Raw genomic sequence first — 20,571 nt, 5'->3', positions numbered from 1 at the left:
GACTTGGTCTGTTCAAAGCTATAAGGGAATATTCCCATCCACTTGAAGTGCCTTATCCTGAAGTCCCTCAGTGAGAGACCAGGAATGGGCAGATGCAAGACAGCACAGTGCATGCTGGAGAAAGCAGATCCATTCCTCCCAGGCAATGGAGAAAGAAATTGTGCATTTGAAGAAGATAACTGAATTCAGTCATTCCAGAAGGCTCATAGAGGAGATGCCTTGGCCAAAGCTGAGCCAGTGTCCTTGAAACAATTTTTTATTGTCTGCCATTAAACGGCCTGAGAAAGCTGACATTACTAAACAGACTAACACCTACCTTTCCAGTCTCTCTGCCTCCTTTTAGTATGTCCTTTCTATATGAGACTTTGCAGTAAACAGACCTTTGTTTGCTGGCCTCAGCATTACTAGCATTACTAGGTTGAGTACTGAATCATTTGAACAATCCATATGTGTGCTGTCTGCATTTCTGCAGTCAGGACAGTGCCACTTGAGCAATACACCCAAGAAAATATTTAATATAGCTGGTAAATAGGTGAAATACTGGAGATGTAACAGATTTCTTTCTAAAGATCCCAATAATTTCAAAATTAATCATCTGGCACTGTTCAAAGACTGGATATCTCCCTGCATAAGATAGAATAAATACGCTACAGGGACTTATTTGCAACTAAGACAATACTTTGGTTTTCCTTTTATTTTGTCCATAACTTCTGGAAACCCTTTCCTACAGCATTCATTTAGCCTTCAGCACACTTAATCTGAAATTGACTTTGCCTGCCCTCTCTCAGAGTTTTTAAATGCATGAATAGCACTGGATAGGATAGGTCAGCATTAAAGTGAGACCAGCAATCTGATCAAATTTCTAGCTTACTCTTGTTGCCTACAGCAACACTGTCTACACATCCAGAAAATTACTTTCTAAGGGGCTGCACTTCAATGCACAGTTAAAAAAAAAAAAAATTAATTAACCTTCTTGACTTTTACCTTGCTTAGGTTATTTCCCACTTCCAGGAGGGTCTTTTATTTCTCTTGCAATTGAATGGAAACCAGAATGTAACTTAGCTCCTTCAACTGAAAAAGAAACCAGACAATACATTTCAACATGATTAAGGCCTTTATGATTCTTTTTCTAAGTGCAGTTTCAAGTGAAAAATTCTTAGAATTGCAGATATGTTTTTGAGAGATGTTTTTAATGAAGAAGTTGGAACAGCTAGGGAGCAAGGGACTTTCTGCTTCATTTTGTGCAAATTAAGGTAGGGAAGCAATAGAATATCAATGGTTTAGAGCAGCCTCCCCCATCATATGACCTTGCGTGAGTCAAATTGTTGACAGAGATGTAGATTTTAGTAATTATAGCTACAACAACTAGTATCAGATATAAATGCTTCTGGGGTCCTTCTACTGAGACCAGGTACTGGTTCAGAAATTGTGGGGGACAGAGGTTGTTAATGGTGAAAACAACAGGTATGGCCAAGGGGCAAGGCATGCCACTGAAGAACTGTCTGCCTGGGTCTGTCTTCAGCTTTCACAGTGCCTGTCCTTGATTCAGCTTTCACAGTGCCTGTCCCTGTGCAGGTGGACCACTCCTTTCCTTGTGGCTAACGTAGGAGGACTTCTCTGGCCATATACACCAATTTGTTTTCCATCTATAACTGCAGAGAGATGATGGTCTGTGAGAGCCTAGCTGAGCCTCTGGGCTGAGGCATGGCCCAACCTATAGGCCATGTCACAGAAGTGACAAAACTGGCAGTGCCAAAGTGCAACCTGATAATTACTGTCTATCCTTGCAAGACAGCCACAGCATACCTCGAAAAACCCAGTTTACCAACTCCCAGGGTCCTATGGGTCAGCAAGAAAATGTTAATTGGTCTGCTGCTAATCCCCCTGCAGGGACAAAATTGTAGTCTTCCGCAGGTGAAAAGCTGCCTAGGTTGGGATTAAGTGTGGCAAAACAGGAACAACATTTTTCTCAGAAGCTGCTTTGGCTGCAGCCACCCTGAAGTGGAGCAGAAGAGTTAAGTTGAGATATCAAAGAGAAATTAATGGGCAAAAGATCAAAAGGCAAAACTTTGTCCCCCTCTGAGTGTAAAGAACAGTTTGTTGTTTTCTAGTGTGCTTTTGTTGTCTGAGGTCACCACTTAGGTGGTGTTTTGGAAGATGAGTGTGTTTCTACTCAGAAGTGGCAAGGATGCAAGAATGCTCTAGTGAGCACCGTTCAGATGTGGCACAGGCCTGCTGACTGGCCCACTGCCTGGGAGTCATTAGTGGACAGCCATATAAACATGCCCCAGCCAACGAGTAAAGTCACTGTTTCTCCATTTGTAGAGTAAATGAGGAAAGTCTTCAGTTTCTGGAAGCCTACTGCTACTAATTGCTGAAATCCATTGTCATATTTTTTTCTGCTGTGGGGGGTATCAGTGCCAGGAGGGAAGCAGACCTCTCCCTGCAGTGTGGCAGACTGCCTTACTGACTGTTTCATTTCACATTTATTTTCCTCCATTTATTTTCCTGTGTGATCCTCCTGATCACACAGGGGTAACTTCTGTCATGCTGGTGCTGGCCGCTGCGCATAACTGTTTGCAATGGACAAGAAAACTGCTGCTTCTTCAACAGCAATCTTCTATCTAATGAAGCTGGATAATACAATAGTCCCACGTGTTTTGTTCCTCCTTTTAGTACTAGCCCTTGATGTGCAGCAAATGTGCTCCTGTTAATGTAGGAGACAGAAGAGATGAGTGCTTTGCACAGCCCCTCTAGAATTGGCTTTCTATTAAATAATTAAAGCACTTGTCCTGTCCTGGGCCACTGCACTCTGGCTGCTGCATGTAGGTGTTAAGGAAACGAGTTCCACATGTGAGCTCAAAACAGAGCTGCAAGTCCCATCTATTCAGCCCAAAGAACTGTGGTGCTGTCCCTAATAGCTGTGGGGCATCCCTAAGTGTTAGAGCTATGCTGAATTTTTGCTCTCTCTCATCAGCAAGATGCTGATGATCCAATTCAGTTATGCCTTCAGAACTGTTCCTGCCTTTCTTCCCCAAAGGTACTAAATACTGACTGCTGGTCAGCTTCTTGCCCTACCCCACATGGAGAATTACTCCAAGCAGAATTACTCGGCAGTCAATAGAAAATGAGAGTAGCAGAGAGATGATTGCCTCCTTGTCTTTGAAGCTGGTCATGGCCTCTTTCACATGCACCCTAGAAAGTCATCTTCAGACATCATGGAACACGACTAGACTGTATTACTGAGCACTCCAAGCAGCTTTGTTGTCTTTCACCCACCAGCAGAAATATTTTCCTCTCTCTTTCTAGTAATGGCAATAGGGTCAGATAGATTTATTTTCTGGGGTAATTTCAAGTATTTCGACATTGCATGGGATTGGTATTTCATACTTCAAACAGGCCATTTGCAGCTGAAACTTCCTGCAGATTAGCTGAGAGAGAACCCAAAAGCATGGTAACAAACTTCAGCTATAACAAGGTTATGTACTACATAGCACTGTGATATTATCACTGTCACTTATTAGTACAATTAGCAATCCTATTTTTAATACCAGGCATTGAATTAGTGACTACTATTATCAAAACAGTAACTCACAAGCTGCCAGACCTCTGCAGCTTTGTGAATGAAGGCAGGAAATATACATTACCTTTAGAGGGGCTTCAGAGTGCTCATCTGCACAACAAAACTGTGGTGCTACTGAGGCTAATCAGCACATGCAAATCAGGGCTACAATCCTTGTAGAAGGTTTTCTGCTCCAGGGCAAATTATTACTCTTGAAAGACCAAGAAAAGTAGTGAAGTTTCTCCTGGGAAGGGCAGGGGTGAAGACTCCATGCATTTAACCCAGTTCTTTTCATTTCTATGAAATGTTAAAAGTGAACAACTTTTTTTTTTCTTTTTTCTTTAGGGATGAACAAAAGCATTAATGGCTCATAGGTAGGATTCTTTTTCCCCAGCTACTTGAGAGATTTTGCACTTTCCCAAGCCCCTCCTCCAGAATCTGACTTCAGGCATCTTGCTCGTTTAATGCAATAGTGGAAAAGGCTGTTCCAGAGAGACAGAATTCAGCATATACAATATAGGTAATTTTGTACTTGGACTGAGTAAAATACCTTGGTGAGAGAGATGGTGAGATGGCTATACTAGCCTCAGTACAAGACTGAGAGTTAGGACCACTATGTTTAGCCATAGAGATATTTCAGCAATTCCTAGAAATGCCATCTGTAGAGCACAAGTCTAGCCAAGTAGCCTTGTGGCCAGGGCATGCTTGGCTCTCTGCTGTCACTGCTATTTTGCCATCAGCAGCAAAGAGGATGTCCTGTCCACTTAGAGGGATACCAGCTTGCAAAATCTGGAGGACTCTCACAGAGAGATCACACCTTTGGAGTTACTAAGGAGTCCTCTGTGAGAGTCAACAGTTGGACAAGTGCAGTTACATGCTTTAGGCAAAATAAATATCTTGCATGGGCAGTGGATAATATCCTGCAAGTTCTTGCTACATAGGTACAATGTTTATCTATAGGTGAATGCAACAGCTGGTTACAAAACTGCAGTCACTGGACACTCATGTCATGCTCAGATGTACAAGGGAGAGGTTCCGTGTTGGTAGTGGGTGAGACCATCTGCTGCTGAGCGCTTTTTGTGCCCCCAGGCTTTGAAGGATGCTAACCCAGCCTGCAGGCTGCAGGTTTCCATTGCATTTCATCGTCTCAGCTCCCACCCACCACCCCTCCAAGAAATCAGGGAAAACATTTGCTCTTTGGTGCAAGAGATTGTTCAGCTTCTAAGTCACTGGATGCCTGTGTTCTGAAGTAATTCTTGCTACCATAGCTGTCATAGCAGAGTATTGACACAGTGTCTGGTTTCAGGCCAACACACAGAAAGTCAAGCTGTGCATTTGTTTCCTCCCCTGGGCTGGAAGGAGCACTGCTGCTATCCTGAGCGTGTCAGCTTGCTTCAGGGTGAAAGCTCTGGCTAGGTGACTTCAAGCCGAGGGTCTTCCCTGCCAGTGTGGGAGCACTTAACACCCCTGAAAGCAAGTTGCAACCAAGGATGGCTGACCTTTGGAACCTCCACACATGCCAAGGGCTTGACGCACTTCAACGCACTCAGCTGTCTGTTTAGAGCAAGGCTCTGAAATACTTTTGGAACTCCCGGGCATCCAGGCCTCTGGTTGACAGACTGCAAGGGGGCTCGAGTCTCTGCTCTGAAATTCAGCATCACCAGTTTCCACAGGCAGTATGGTCTATTTCCCACCACTGCAGTTTGAGATGAAGAGTATCTTGCTCAGTGTATGTGAGGAAGCTAAATGTGGACACTTTGGCAAAGCTGTTTGTCTTTTATTTCTCTTCTATGAGACAGAATCTCATGGCATCGGCTTTGTTATTCCCCCCACCCCTCCCCAGTTCTTTTAATGTTTTAAAATCTAAACGATGTGGTGCATACATATGGAAATGAGGTGGGAAACAGACAAAATCAGCTCTTTTAGATCATGAACCAAAAATCTTTTCTAAGAGCAGCCGTGCTGACATTGATGATGTGATCCTGGTGAAATAACAAAGGAGGAGTGGAAAGCATGCTGTTCCCCTGCAGCTGAAGGCCTAGTGCAATCACATCGGGACCAAGCTGAGAGCTGCTTTGCTGCTGAGCCAGTACAGCTCTTGTCAGTCAAATGCAGTTGTAAAACAGAAAGTGAAGTTTGCTAAAAATACCATGGTTTCCATCTTAAGCCCTAAAATGGCAATTTTAACTAATTTTGAGAGAAACAGAAATAATTAGATAAGCTCTGGACTGTATTGGACCGCAAAATAAAGAGCTGTGTGTAGAATCACTGCAATAATAATCCTCTTACCTGGACTTTATGTTACGTGAACTTCCATTCTGTTATCTCAGTAAACAGAGTTTGTAACTGGCCATGGATGTTCTATTTGAAGGATGCTGGCACTTGGAAATCAACCTAATAGGCTTACTACATAAGAGTTCCTTTCTGCTATTCCATTGATATGACTCAGAATGTGTGATTTACCATGACAACTGAGAGGTTGATTATAAAAACAGACACACGATAGCTGTAGTCTGCCAGTTCTTATTTGGAGTTTTATTACTTTCAGCTTTATTTCATAATCATTAGCCATCAGATAAATACTGCATGTTTTAGGTGTATATGATAAGATGGTGTGTGCAGATGGCTAACTAAGTTGACTGAATTACAGGGCATTTTTAATTATTAAAATGGTTCATGTATCACTAGGATTATTTTGTTTTCTGGAGCATTGATTAGGAGATGATTTTAAAACAGTATGCTGAATTTCAGGTTCCTGGATTTATACTGTGGCATTCATCTAAGTCACCTTTATTTCCTAATTGGCCTTTATTTTTGGATTACTGCTTTCACAGCACTGTTTAGTAGTTCCTTTTGCTTTTTCTAGGAATGCTGCTCTAGCCACAGGTCTTCCCATACACATTGAGCACAGGTCTTCTCATATACATTACTGTCTGACTCACCTCACACTCAGCTTTGGGCCCTTGAGGGTGAGGAAGGGGGCACAAAATGGGAACATCCTGAGGACCAGAATATGGGACAATAATTGCTCTTTGGAAATTGTCTCTCTTTGCCACATATAGAAGGCCCAAGACACAGTATTTGGGACTCTTTTTTTTTTTGTTTGGGATTCAATCCATTGTTCTAGGGTTATTTCAGTGAAATGAGAGGCACATGGCCATCCTTTACCCTAGCTGGAGTCACCTCAATCTTCTAACTCACCAGTCCCATCTCAGCTGTGGCCCCGTGAAAGCTCCTCTGCAATCAGTGACCCAGCCTGTCCAATTGGGAAGAAAGAGGCATTCCCTTTCTGTATTTTCACAGCTGTGCAGGACAAATACCACCCTCAATTTTTTCCTCTCTGAGATGAGAAAGTGTTTTCTCTTGGATGCAGGCAGTTTTGCAGCTGCTGAATGGTCTTGTTGTGACATTTTTTCCTTTCCTGTCACCGAGCATGCACTGAACATCAGGAAATCATTACAGAAAACTGAGAGACTGTGTATGTGTGTGTGTACACATAGAGAATGCATAACCCAACTGATGCAGTAATGTGCAGGGTAAGTTAAAATACCTCCCACACAATATCTGGCTTCTGAAGCATGGCTCCAAATTGGCCATTACCAGAGTAATGACTTAATCAGTTGTTAACAATCGCTGTACTCCCTACCAACTGATGTGCATACAACCTTGCAAAGACTCCCTTGACACCTCCTCTGCTGCTGTCATCAAATGAGCTGGCCTTATTTCAGGTGTTTGCTATGCACTGCTGCCAGGGTTCCTCTCTAGTTCCTAAGGCATTATTACATCCAGTGCAGGGAACTCCTGCTATCCCCAAGGGGGGAAAACCTAAGTGGAAACTTAGCAGCTGCCATTTACATTAAAAGTCCAATTTCCAACTAAAGTTGGTGCTTGGCTACCTTCTGGAGTTAAAACCTTAGAGAGTAAGGTCTAGCTTTCAAGAGAATTATTCCATTCATGCTGAAGGCTTTGTCTCAGGTTTTGACAATCTCTGTGATGCTTAGAAAGTGCAGCACTCTAAATACCTTCTGGAGTCACCATATTGTGCCCAACCCCAGTGACATGGCAACCTTTCCAGATGTGCATTGGCCTGATCTTGTTCCACCTCTTTGCTGGAAGTGTTGAACTGTCCTTTAGTCCTTGTCTTCATGTGTGGAAATGGGGACATCAGGAGGATGTCAGTGATTTATGACATTTCTCCTGGCAGCTTTAGTCTGGAGACATGTGAAATAATTTTTGCAATCAGTAGAACTTTTGTCATGAGAGCTACTCTGAAATAACTCCAGCAAAAGGTTGTAACATCAGAAATCCCTAAGGCTCTGATTTTTTTTTTTTTTTTGGAAGGTAGAATGAGATTCAGCCCTGAAAGTGCCATTGTCAAGGATTTGTTGTCAGTAAAGAAGAGTTATCAGGCTCATAACCTAGGCACAGTCCATGTCACTTTGGACAGGTTAATCATCACTGACTAACTGCAACTTCTCAAGGCATTTGAGATAGTTTTCTTTCCATCAGTTGTAACTGAGACAGAGAGGATTAACTTGGGGAATGCATTCTTCAAATCATGTGCTCATAACTGGATGGAGTTGGCATGCTAAGAGCATACCCAGCTGTGGGCTGCAGAAATGAGAAGGGTTTGCTTGATTTTCCTATAGTGCTCCCTGACGCCATCTGCTTCCAGACATTGTGGGGAAGTGCAGAGGCAGAAGCTTGGCAGAGAAAGCCAATAGGATAAAGACAGCATGGACTGACAAACAACTTTTGCAAGGACAGACATTTGGGACACACAAGGATGTGCTCCCTAAAGCCCTATTGTATCAAATGTGTCATGAGGTCCTTGGTTCTGTTGACTCTGAGTGGTTCTTATGGTACTTAATTGCTTTGGAAATTGTCTACCTCCACTTCCATGCATGAAAGGACAGTGGGAATGCCTGAGGACAGGTCTGTCCTCTCAAAGCAGTCCATTTCAACATCCTGCAATGGAAGGACCATCCTTTCCTCCATTGTAGCACTGTGCCATAATGTGCTAGCTTGGGGCTGATTGTGAGGTGACAAGACCATATACAGCTAAGGCATTCAGGTGAAGCAAATAGCCTAAGCATCCAGCCTTCCAGCCACAGGATTCCTCCACATGAAAAGAAAGACAGGGAAGCTGTCTGAGGGAAACTGAGATCAGACTGGACCACGAGGTCATTACTCTCTGTGTTGAGAACCAGGAAAGAGGGAGAGTGACAGAAAACCCTTGCCAGTCATTTCCTCCCTCCGTCCCTCCTTCCCTCCATCTGTCCCCCTCCCTCCCTCCCTCCCTCCCTCCCTCCCTCCCTCCCTCCCTCCCTCCCTCCCTCCCTCCCTCCCTCCCTCCCTCCCTCCCTCCCTCCCTCCCTCCCTCCCTCCCTCCCTCCCTCCCTCCCTCCCTCCCTCCCTCCCTCCCTGTCTCTGTTTCTCCCTCCCTCCATCCCTCTGTCCCTCCATCCTCCCATTTCTCCATCCATTCTCAGTTTGGCATCTCATTCTGCACCCACAGGTAGGCCTGGGAGCGCTAGCCCTGGGAACAAATGGATGTGAAACACATCCAAGACGTTTTTAGTGCATTCCTCTCTCCTCTGCTCATGCCTAGATTTTCTTCTTTTGTTTAATGCTCGTTAAGAGCAAATGGCTTTACATACTTATATCACGTAAGCACAGAGAGATCGGATATCTGCCCTCCTTCTTTCTAAGTGTGGCAGAGAGTTGGAGAAGGGTAAGAGCAGCACTAGTATACACAATACTTCCAATTTATGCAATCTCCACATGTTTTCAGTTCAGTTATTTCCTGCATCTGATGTGTTTTTCATGGATTTAGTAATCCTCGTGGGATTAATGCCTAAGATCTGGCCCCCACCATGAACCCATGGAAACTTTTACAATCCACAGTCCCTTGCACCAAGTAATTCTCCAAGTTTCCTACCCCTTACATGAAGAGCTATATCTTTCTGGGAATACGGTACCCAGGAGTTTTGATTGGTAACTCCATTTCTTTTATTGGAAGAGGTATTAAACATCCAGTCCTTTCTTACCTTCTACAAGATAAGTATGTTTCAACAGACCTTTAATATCTTCTCTCTGCGGTCCTTTCTTTCTGAATAATGATAGTCAGCCTACCCAGTGCTCCCCAGACCTCACCAGCTCCAGATATTTATTCACCTGAGTTGCCCCTCAAATCCTTCCCTGTAATACTGTTTCTATCCTGAGACAAGAAGACCAGGACCACTCATTATATTTATAACTGGCACAAATCATGATTTTATACAGTGGCATGGTGGTGCCATCTAAGAGTTCCCAGTATCTGCTTTGCTTTATTGACTGTTGCTGAACAGTGAGGTGACATTTTTGTAGAGCAGCCTCCCACAGTCCCAAGACTGTGTCATTTCTGCCCCCCCAACTCCTCCCTCTCCCCAGATCCCATCCATCTTAAGTAGTAATGGTCAGGGTAGAGCTAATAATTCTAACTTAAGAAACTAAAAATATTTGTAGAAGCAAGAGTGTCTGCCAGACACCCCCACAGGGATGAGCCAGAAATCTCAAGGAACAGGGGTCCACAACAATAGAACAAGACCTTTACAACAGTGTTTAGATACAGAAAGATGGTAGCTAGTGACCTGGCACAGTCTGCTGAGCAGCTGGGCCAGGACCACACATCAACAATTTAATCCAGCACCTCTTTTACTGAAAATGAATAACAAAACCTTAATAAATCAACATTACTTATTGCTGTATTTGGGGTAATAAATTCTTTAGTTTATCAGTAGCTTGTGGCTTCCACAGCATGTTCTTTGAACAGTTTGCCTTTCAGTTACATCCCCTTTCTCTCCTGAACAATAAATTAGCATTCATTTTTTTTTAAAGGAAAAGAGGGGAAAAAGAGGATATATTACAATTTTTTCAAAGCAAAAGGAAAAATGCAACATCTTTTTGACATATATCTTAAAATAATATGAGGATAACTTTCTCTGAGTGTTAGATGCCTATGCATAAATAATAAAGGATGTTATGTTATTTACAGTGTTACACAATAAACTAAGAGCGTCTCATTTAACACAATATCCATAAAGACAGTAAATAATGAAAACATCCACATATGTACAAGACATATTTACAATAGAATAGAGAATTACAAATTATGATAATTGGCCATGTTCTTTGTCTGCCCTTCTCTGCAGCATTTCATAGGTGCTTTTATGTTTCTTACTAGAAGTAAGACCCAGGTAATGGTAAGTAGCCACACTGCAGGGCCAAGAAGTGCTCAACAGGCTGAGAGGTGTGTCCTAGGAGGAGACACCAGTTTGCTATCCTGGATGCTCAGGAAACTGCTTGCAGTGTGTGTGAGAGAAGCAGGGAGATGCAGCATTGTTGTTTTGGAGTACTGGAAAGAAGGAGCTTTCCTGTTTCCCTGATAAAGGCAGTGATTGATCTCTTAAACCTGGGTGTGTTGGGGTGGCTCAAGTGAGGAAGGGAATAACTGGGCCAAAAGGAGGGAGTAGGCTTTTCTCTGTTCCATGAGAACCTGTATGGAGCTGTAATGGTCTACACCCCTTAAATAGGCAGGCTGTACCAGGTTGTGCACAACATTATCTAGCTATACACTCTTGAAAGAAACCTTTCATGTTGGAAGAATTCCTGCATATAAACACATACACAGGAAAAACTCATGGCTCAACTTAAATGACATGGAAATAAACCAGGACAATCTTAACAACTCTGCCACCACTGGAATATTTCCCCCCTCTTTAAAGTATGTTTCTTCTTGCCATGACTTTCAGGCAAAGAACTGGCAAGCATCACATAGTGATGGCTCAAGGGTGTTGGGACTGCCTAGCTCAAAGGTCTGGGAAATGAAGCAAATATCCCCAACAGGGGAGCTGGCCTTTTCCATAGGCACTTGCTGGCTCTGCTCCATGCTGCTGCAGCCTCCAGCCCCTTGGCCAGCAGGAACTGGCTGCAGCCTGCCAGCAGCACCTGTGGCCACGTAGACTCACTAACTTCTGGGTGTGGACCTGACTGAACGCTCACAGTGCGATAAACACAAGCTGAGAGGTGAGGGTCGGTGAACTCTTCCCGCTTCTGCGCGTGCCAAGCCAGGGCAATTCCCGAATTCACTGCTGCATGAATTGTGCTGTAAGGCTGGGTTCTTCACAAAGATCTAAGGGCTTAGGCAGCCATATCCCCAATTGTATTTTCTTGTTCTTAGGTCCATGTGAAGTCTCCAGCCTAATTTCATGCTTGCTCTATAACACACTGTTATATATTCCGAGGGGTAGGAATAGCGGGAACTGCACAACAATTTGACTTTGAGGCACTGCAACACAAGAGGTGTGACATTTCCCCCTAGACCTATACCAAACAAATCTCACATGTACAGCTCCCAAGTATGGAATTGCTCCTTCATTTTGTACTGTCCCTCCACAATAACAGTGTTAGTAGTCAAATAATCTACTCAACATCAAGGCATGGTCCCTTTCCATCCTCATTAATCTGTCTGGGATATTATAGATACTTAAACGAGAGCTGGCCTTGTGGTTGATATATGCTGGAGGAGTTTACAAAAGACCTGTTTTATAATCTCTATTCTGCAACTAAGATGGGTGATTTTGGGGCAAATCTCTTGTTTCTCTGCCATCCTTTTTCTGTCTCATCTGTCCTGCAAGGTCTTTGCAGTGTCAGAGGCCTTCCTGAAGGGAAGATATTCAAGTGCCCAAGGAAACTCAACAGTGCAAATCTTTTGGAAACTCGTGGCCTTCATTAGGAAAGCCCACCTGACCCTCTGTACTACTGAGTTGCAGAGTTACTGGAGAGATGGATATTCTGCTGCACGGGATTGCAGATAAATAGGCATGACTAAAGGGATGAAAATGAGAATATGGCATATAGAATTTGTAGAGAGCTTTTGTTTCAGTCTGCAAAGGCAAAGTGTGTTCAAGTACATGCCAGCTAGGGAAAAATGGCAAAGTGGACTTATGTCCAGACAGTATGTATTTGCCATCTTCCACAGATTTCTCAAATAAGCAGTGCTATTCCAGCCACCACATAGCCCAAAGCTGTGCTAGTTTCCTAGCCTTTTGGTTCTACCCCTGACATTCTATTGAACAACTTTGTTTCCTATACTAAGGTTTTTTTTTTGTTGTTCTTTTTCTGCTGAATCTGGTCTTCATGTAGACTCACTTGTGTTCTTACTAATGTGATATGGTTATTTATACAGTGAGGAACTCACTGATTTTTGTCATCCTGGCAAAGATCTTCTTTTGCTATACTTTGCTTTCAGCCTCAAATCAATAGGACACCTTGTTCAGCAAAACTCTTAGGCACATGCTTAACTTTTTGCATGTGCTGGATGTGTCAATGAGAGTCTAGCACATGCTGAAGGTAACTTTTGCTGGGATTAGCATAAGCATATGCTTGAACAATTTACTGAGTTGGGACTTTTGTACCTCAGGTTTGCATCTCACAAATTTTCCTTGATGTATTTCTCTTCATTTAACTAGGACCAGAATGTGGCCCAAAGGATGAGTGTAGTTTGGCTGAAATTATTTTTGTCTTGACAGGGCTCTTATTTAGAGCTCAGTAATACCTGTAAAACACATGTTCTCATTTTCAGAATCCCCAGAGTCTAGGAAAAACATTTGTTTTCCACATCAATCCTGAGTCAATGCTGTGCCAACTGAACACACAACAAAAAATCAAAAGTATAGAAGAGGCAGAGTGACCCTGACTAAACTGATAGGAATTCAGTGCAAAAGAGTCCATTTGCTTCTGTCTGGATGGATGCTTCTACTCCAGCACTGACAGCATCCTTGTTCATTACTAGTCAATGACTTGAAGACTGTCACTGGCTATATAAACACTGATATTAAATAGTCACACATGGGTTACTAGGGCTGTACCTCACATGGTGTGCTTGCCTTCATAAATGGGCTCTGCATCAGCCTTGCCTCTCTCAGCCCAAGCAATGGAGTCAGTAAAGGTGAGTGGAAATAAACTCCACACATCTGCTTTGTCCCTCCTACGTGCCTATACTTTTTAACCATTCAGCAAATCATGTTCTTCTTCCCTGAAAGGCCTTTCTTTGTCCAAGAGTAAGCCTTACTCCAACAGCAACTCTAACAAGGTATTGCTAGAAGCTTGTCAGGGTTCTTTCTGAGGAAGGAAAAAAGGGGAAGAAAAATGAGTGGAAACAAAAGAATAAGTCATGTATTAGAAATCAACATTAAGAAATAGAGGTGAAAACTGATTGCACTTTTATTAGTGGCATTTGTTTTCCAGCTAGATCTCTTCCTTGCTTGATTACAGATATCTATTATATTTGCCCCATTAACATAAACTAATATAAATGTTTTCTCTTTTTTTTTTTTTTTTCCTTTTTTCTTCTTTTTTTTTCTTTTTTTGTTTGAATAGAGTATTGGGTTCAAAGCCTCAGCTAACTTAAACCCATTTCCTAAGGGATAACTAGAACAATTAATATCTGGAAAATAATGAAATGGCAGCTCCTAGTGATTACAAGCTAACCTCTGATTAATAATATATTTGGTTTAAAATCACAGTATTACTTTCTTTCTATAAGTTAAATTACTTAATGCAGGTTGGCTTTTTTTTTGTTTGTATGTTTTTTGTTATCCTGCTGTAATTAATAGTAGCATGCTGTTGGATCTACTATTATCCCAGTGCTCAAAGAAGCAAACCTTTTGGCTGGCAGAGAGCAGACAAAACTCATCTCATATACGGAAAGCAAATAAAAGTTCTCATATAAGAAACTTTTTTTTTTTTTTTACTTTTTTTTATCTTTTTTTTTTTTATATTTTTTTTTTTCCTTTCTGACTCTGTGTGTGTGTATATGTGTGTTTTTCTGGTGGAGTAGGGTGAGAGTGCCATTACAGGGCTTTCTGATTTCGAGACTCTACAGCAAGCGACCAGAGGGACTTCTGCAATTCTTGCAAATCATACATCCAGTCATTATAATGCAGTGCACAAAAAGCTAGGACAACTGAGGGCTAAAAGGTTTTGCAAAATACTATGGGACAGCCATCATTGTAACTGTACAAAACTTGCTCTCAACTTAACATAACATAAAGGCACCATTGATATCTTTCCCCATTTTTGAAATACTGTAAAAAATTGCTACATATGGCACATAACACATTTGTACATACGTATATTTAATTTATAAAAGTTTTCTTCCCCTCCTGTTTTCTATCAGCGGAATTGCTAAAATAAAATAAATTGTTTAATTTAAAGGTGGAATACTTCATTATATAAAATAAAGTTTTACATGTGAATCTATGTGTTTTATGTTTTATACAGCAATAGGGTCTTGGTTAGCTATCACACTGGACAACCTTGCTTGTAACTCTTCTGGTGTGGAGAAGCGATTTGCCGGGTTAGTCCTGGTTTCAGCCAGCCGGAAGGCAGTGGCTGGCTCCAGACCGGCTGCCCCGGGGTTCGGTATGCTCAGGAATGGTGTATCCTCACCTATTCTTTCATCTTCCGTTTCGGTCTCAGAGCTGCTGCTCTCAGAGCTTGTGTCAGAGTCCACTTCCACCCTGCTGGAAATGTGGCCGTTGGGCTTTGTTCTTTTGACCCTCCGGCTGTTGGTGAGTTTCTTTGGAGGCTCCTGTGCTGGTTCGTACTCCTGCGTGGTCTCGTACTCCTCATCCTCCACGATCCGCAGAGGACTTGGTGGCAGGCTGCTGCTCTCATGGGTGGCATTGTGGTGAAAGGAGTTGAATTGCTGAAGGTGGTGGTCGTACTTCTCATGCAGCTGCAGTGGAGTCACCAGGAGCAGAGGTCGCTCCTCTTCTATGAAGGGACTCACCGCCACGGAAGGGATGGAGATGGTCAGGCTGGAAGCCGGGGGTGACGTCGTGGACGGACGGGACTTGGGAGAAGTTGGAGTGTGAAAATCAACGGGTGACATGCGAGCTGGTGTGGTCATAGCTGAGACATACCTGAAGAAAAGAGATGGGGACAGGTTGCGAGCACAGGAGCAGTGGTGACCTGTAAAAACAGCAGCTCACGTGGACTGGGAGAGAAATGACAGGGATTCCCTCAAGATCCCCAGCATCCTCACACAGGGCTACTAAGAAACCTTTCCTGTATATTAATCCTATAAACTGCTGACTTCTGGGACTCTGGGCAAAAACATATGAAAGCAGGAGGAACACAGCAAAACTCCCAGATCCCAGGCAGGGAGATGCTGTAAATTTTTTACCAGAATAACTTTCTGGAATGAATCCAAGAATGGGATTCAGAGACAGACAGGCTGCCAGAAACAAAACACATTTGCAAGTATTTTCTCAAAAGGAAAACAGCTGCTGTACTTCCGGAAGGATTTGACCAGAATCTGGGGTACATGCAAACAGACAGGGGGAAAGAAAGGAAGGGAACTGAAGGACAGTCCTCTTGGGGCTTCACCCTCTTCTGGCAACCAAACTGTCTCAGGCTAGGGAGAAAAGTAATGTTTGAATAAAATATAGAGCCAGATTCTGCTAATTTTAATCACCAAGGGTAGTCAGAGAAGCATTTGTGCTGCTCCACTCCTGGGTGCTAGTTACCCTGGCTGGTAGATCTATCTGCAAAGAAGCACAGAGTATCATTTGTCCTCATATGGGAACAAATGCTGAAAGACAGGATTATCTGGCCTAGTGCCCATGACTTCTCTGCAAAATTTCTCCCTGTTCTTGTGGGAAGGGTAGTGGTCACAAGTGATTTCTGAAAATGAAGCTCAGGTGCCATTACAGGGTTTGTCCCAAAGAAACAGAACAAAAAATGTGAAGCTCTCAACTAGTTTTAATCAGTAGACATGCTATGAGGTCATTTGGATTCATGCCAGGTGAGGATCTGCCTAAAACCACTCGATCAAAACCACAGTGCCCAGCATGACACTTTGCATGGTTGGGCTTTGCTTTTATTCTTATCCTAAATTCACCTGCCCGAATTTCGTCTGTGTCTAAAGTTAAAATTGTTCTGAGCACCATCACAGGCCCGTTGAGAAAAGCTATATGTCTATGCTTGATGTAGTTATTTAGTTTTCCATTAGTGGTTTATTTATCTGAGCCTGAAATTACCAAAATAAACCTGAATCCATCTTTGTTATCCAATCTATGACTCAGTTGCACATATTACACTTGATAAAAATGGAGTTACAGGAAAAGGGAGAAAATGGGACAGATTCTGGACAGATGTGCAGCAGCATAAATTGATTTCACTAGAGGCGCATTGATTGCACATTGATTTACATGAACTGAGGAGCAAGAGAAAGGAAAAAACCAAACCTGGAGTTATGCAAAGGAATTAAGTTGGTAAGCAAAGGGCAATGAATAGGTCTGTGCACTGGATGAATTAAGTAATTTTTCTGTTTCCATGAGTGAGCTTTTAATTCCTTTCACATTTTTAATAGGCATTGTCTGAAAAACTGAAGCCTTTCTACTTTCCCAGTTGGTACACTGTTGGATATATGTCTTTATGACACACTGGATTTTAGTAAACTGGTTCTGTTAACCTATTGAGTTGGTTAAATGTGTTCAATGTACTGTGCAGGCTTCCAACAGTGTCAAGTTACTCACACTGAAGTGTTGTGCATTCACACATTTCTGGTCTGTTCCCCCACACCCTAACAGAGGAGTGCTAACTAGCTGCTGTCTGCAATCTGAGGCTCAGGAGCTGAACTTGTGCAGCTCTAGCCCATCCTGAAAGGAAGGTTAAAAGGTGATTGATTTATCCAGCTTCATGGCCAACTATGCTGGCTCAGTGAAAGGGGATCAGAGCGTACCCATGGCCATCCAGCACACATTAACTTGTTATATGCTGCCAGCTTCATCATATAGTCCAGCTTTTTATGCAGAGACAGTGTTTTTTGATCTTCTCTCCTGTAAGACAGCTAAGGACATCCAAGACAAAACTGCTTGTGCCCTCTGCTTGCGTACACAGGTGGCAGGGCATGGGATCCAGCAAATATATGGGTAATGCAAAATAACCCCTTGTAATGTCTGTTCAATTTAATTTGAAAATTGAGGGAGTAGAGCCTTGGTCTACCAATTCTCAGTACAGCAACATGTGATGGCTTCAGGAAGTAATTTGTCAGCTCCTACATTCCTTTATGTTTCTAAGTAATTTTTAGTTCCAAATAACTCTCACTTTCTCCCTTATATACACAAGCCATCTCAGGAACAATGGGTGATGTATTTCTTGCTTGCTAAAAAAAGATGAGGCCTGCAATTAATGCCCAGGGAACTATCATCTCCCACGTTCCAAATTTGTGTTTGCTTCAGACACAGGCAAGGATGTCAATGCCTGAGGAATTATCACAGAAATGTTGCTGCTATTGACCTATAGTACAACCTTCAAGAGACAAAATAATTGAGGAAATGCCTTCTTTCTTCTTAGAGAAACAAAAAGGAATATGGTCTCTCCTCTCCCCCAACACCACCCCCCCAGTTAAATCTAAACAGTCTGTATTAGAATGATGCTTTGGGTGTTCCATGCAATGCAGGCAGACAGCAGGAATGGTCTTCACTTCTCACATGCAGATGCCCAAATATACTAAGCTGTACTACTCACCATTGGCAGGCGTGTGGCCGTGCATCCTGCTGGTTCCCAGGCAGGAGACAACATGGTATTTACTGTTACAGGTCCTGATCCAGCAAAGCACTTAAGCACATGCTGAGCTCTACCCATGTGAGTAATCTTGCTGATTTCAGTGGGCCTACTTGCACAATTAAAAGATAATCTTGTCAAAGTGCTCTGCTGGATAGGAGCCATGGCTGTTTATGTCATGTGAGCCACGTATCTTCAAATTAAATTCCATAGTAAATAACACAAAATTTTTAATGAGAGGGTAGTTTATTATCCTTGGTGGTGGTACTACACTCAGGGTCCTTCCTCAGTGGTCCCTCTTCCTGCTGCTTAGCAGTTGTTTGTGTGGCAGAGGGAGTACCACAGAAATGGCGTTTGCTGTATGTGTGCATTCATTTTTATGAAAACCACAATTTGTCTCCTATACAACTCAGTCTCCTTGGGGATTGCCTGGCTGCATTTCTGGCATCATGGACACTCCACAAGGCCAAATCCCTTGTGATTTCAAAGTCCTCAGAGAACTGGTCCATAACCTTTTGTTTTCCTTTTATTCTGCCTTTAAATAAAAGCTCTTTTTAAATGTCTTGTTTCTTGTCAATCTTTCTGTTGCTATTCTGGGGCCATCTTGAACTAAAATGCTAGCCTAAACCTGAGCACGATTTTTTCAGTTAAAGTTTTTTGTTACTGATGTACTTCTAGGCAGACCATAGGAGCTGATGAACCAATCTTTTAAGAGAAAAAAAATTACTTGGTTGGAAAACTCCTGGCCTGAGTCCTTCTGGCTTGCACTTTGTGTTTCTTGCTTTTATTTAATAAAGGGTTAAGGGGAGTTCAGGAGCTGGAACACTCCAGAAAGTGAGTGGTGGCATAAATTCTATACTGCTTAGGAGTCCTTAGTGCCCTTCTCCTGTGGATCAAAACATTACTTTCTCACTGCAAAATCTCTCAGTCTTCTCATTTGCATCTTCTAAGAAATAGGTAAGTAGGCAAAGTTCTGTTTATAGTTTCCAATGGAAATTTCTGATTTCTAATTAATCCAATGGAGCTTTTCCAAGTGCGAACTGCTGGCTAATAGGACTAAATTCAGCAGAGGCAAGAAGGGAAGAAATGCTTTTGGTAAACTTTAAATTGCTACTCAGCTCTCCACCTTTATGAATAAGGAGATGCATGCCCTACATGAACAGCTGGATTGCCACATTTTCTCCTGTGCTCCCAAGCTTTGAAACCATCTGAGAAAACACCAGATCTTGCTAGCTGAAAGCGATGGGGTGGTGTGTCCTACCTTTCACTGTGAGGAGAGTCTCGGTAGGAATCGGGGGTCTCCCTGGCATGCCGGAGGAAGCTGTTCCCTTCCCGTGGCCCACCGATGCCATTGAGACGGCCCCGGGGCCCTGCTGGGCTGGCGTGCCTGCTGTTCTCCATGGAGGAGCTGACGAGCACCGAGTGGCTTTCAGAGAGGATGCTTTCAGTGTGGCCATTGCTCCAGCTGGAGAGCAGCAACCAGGGAAAGAGAAAGGGGGAGTGTGAGAGTGGCCTTTGGTGGCAACTGTGTATGAGCAGAAGTTTAGACAGGGAAAGGAGGGGCTCTGTTGCCACACAAGATATGCAGCATACCCTTTGGCTGGGTAACTGGAGCTGCAGAATTTAGAGAATCCACAGGAATCAAGGTGATTTTGCATGTATGGGTCAAAGGAGAGGAAAGGAGGGCTTTCCAGTCATTAGAACTGTCACTGATTTAGCAATTTGCATATACTAAAATTCAGTGTGACAGTATTGGAATGACATTCAGAAAATAAAGGTCATTGTCAGTTCCTGGGAAGATAATTAGTTAGGTGATATGACATCAAATATTATTAGCCTTAAAAATGAAAACACTATGAAGGGAGCATAGATCTTCCCTGCTTTGTTGTTTTACACATTTTTTACAACAGCAACAGATCAGATATTGCAGCTGCTATTTGCCTTCCCCTCTAGTACCTGTGGCTAGATGTCTGGGTGACTGTCACAGAGTGATGTGTTGTTGAGGTGTAGTGGCTTGTAGAAAACGAGGTCTCTGTTTCTCGCTCGATGACATGCTCACTGGAGATTACATTTTTCGAAACGTACTGCTGAAAAAACCCAGACAAACATCAGGTTTACAAACTGTAATTCACAGCACATTTGTAGACATAATTCCCAATCCCTCCTTCCCAGATTTCAACCTTTTACATGTGCCAAAGCACAAATTTTGTCATTTAAATACATGCAGAAACCATATTGACACACTTGAGGACATTAATGTACACCTCTGTGTACACAGCCCATCTAGACTCAAAATAGGAGGAGACAAATGATGAAAGTAGCAAAGGTCTGCATCACAAACAAGGTATAAAAATGTAGTTAACAAGGGAACGAGCCCCAGTAGACAGATGTGT

General features: G+C 42.8%; 1 protein-coding gene across 5 annotated transcripts in view; it reads right to left on the bottom strand.

Moving 5' to 3' along the window:
• Positions 1 to 10,180: 10,180 nt before the first annotated feature.
• Positions 10,181 to 20,571, bottom strand: part of NRG1 (neuregulin 1) — a 101,111-nt gene continuing 90,720 nt past the window's right edge. For 3 of the 5 annotated variants that reach the window (XM_036402772.2, XM_036402769.2, XM_036402771.2), the window contains 3 exons: positions 20,135 to 20,265; positions 19,440 to 19,643; positions 10,181 to 15,531 (listed from right to left, as the gene is read on the bottom strand). In XM_036402772.2, the coding sequence (XP_036258665.1) occupies positions 14,880 to 15,531; positions 19,440 to 19,643; positions 20,135 to 20,265 (987 nt within the window). In that variant the 3' untranslated portion in view covers positions 10,181 to 14,879. Of the gene's footprint in view, positions 15,532 to 19,435; positions 19,644 to 20,134; positions 20,266 to 20,571 lie in introns of those variants that run through there. The other 2 variants (XM_036402770.2, XM_054517823.1) reach the window with 2 other exon arrangements.

The sequence above is a fragment of the Molothrus ater genome, chromosome Z, assembly GCF_012460135.2.
Source record: "Molothrus ater isolate BHLD 08-10-18 breed brown headed cowbird chromosome Z, BPBGC_Mater_1.1, whole genome shotgun sequence".
In the NCBI taxonomy this organism is placed as follows: Eukaryota; Metazoa; Chordata; class Aves; order Passeriformes; family Icteridae; genus Molothrus; species Molothrus ater.
The sequence above is the reverse complement of the archived record's forward strand: the minus strand, read 5'-3'. Positions and strand labels throughout refer to the sequence as shown.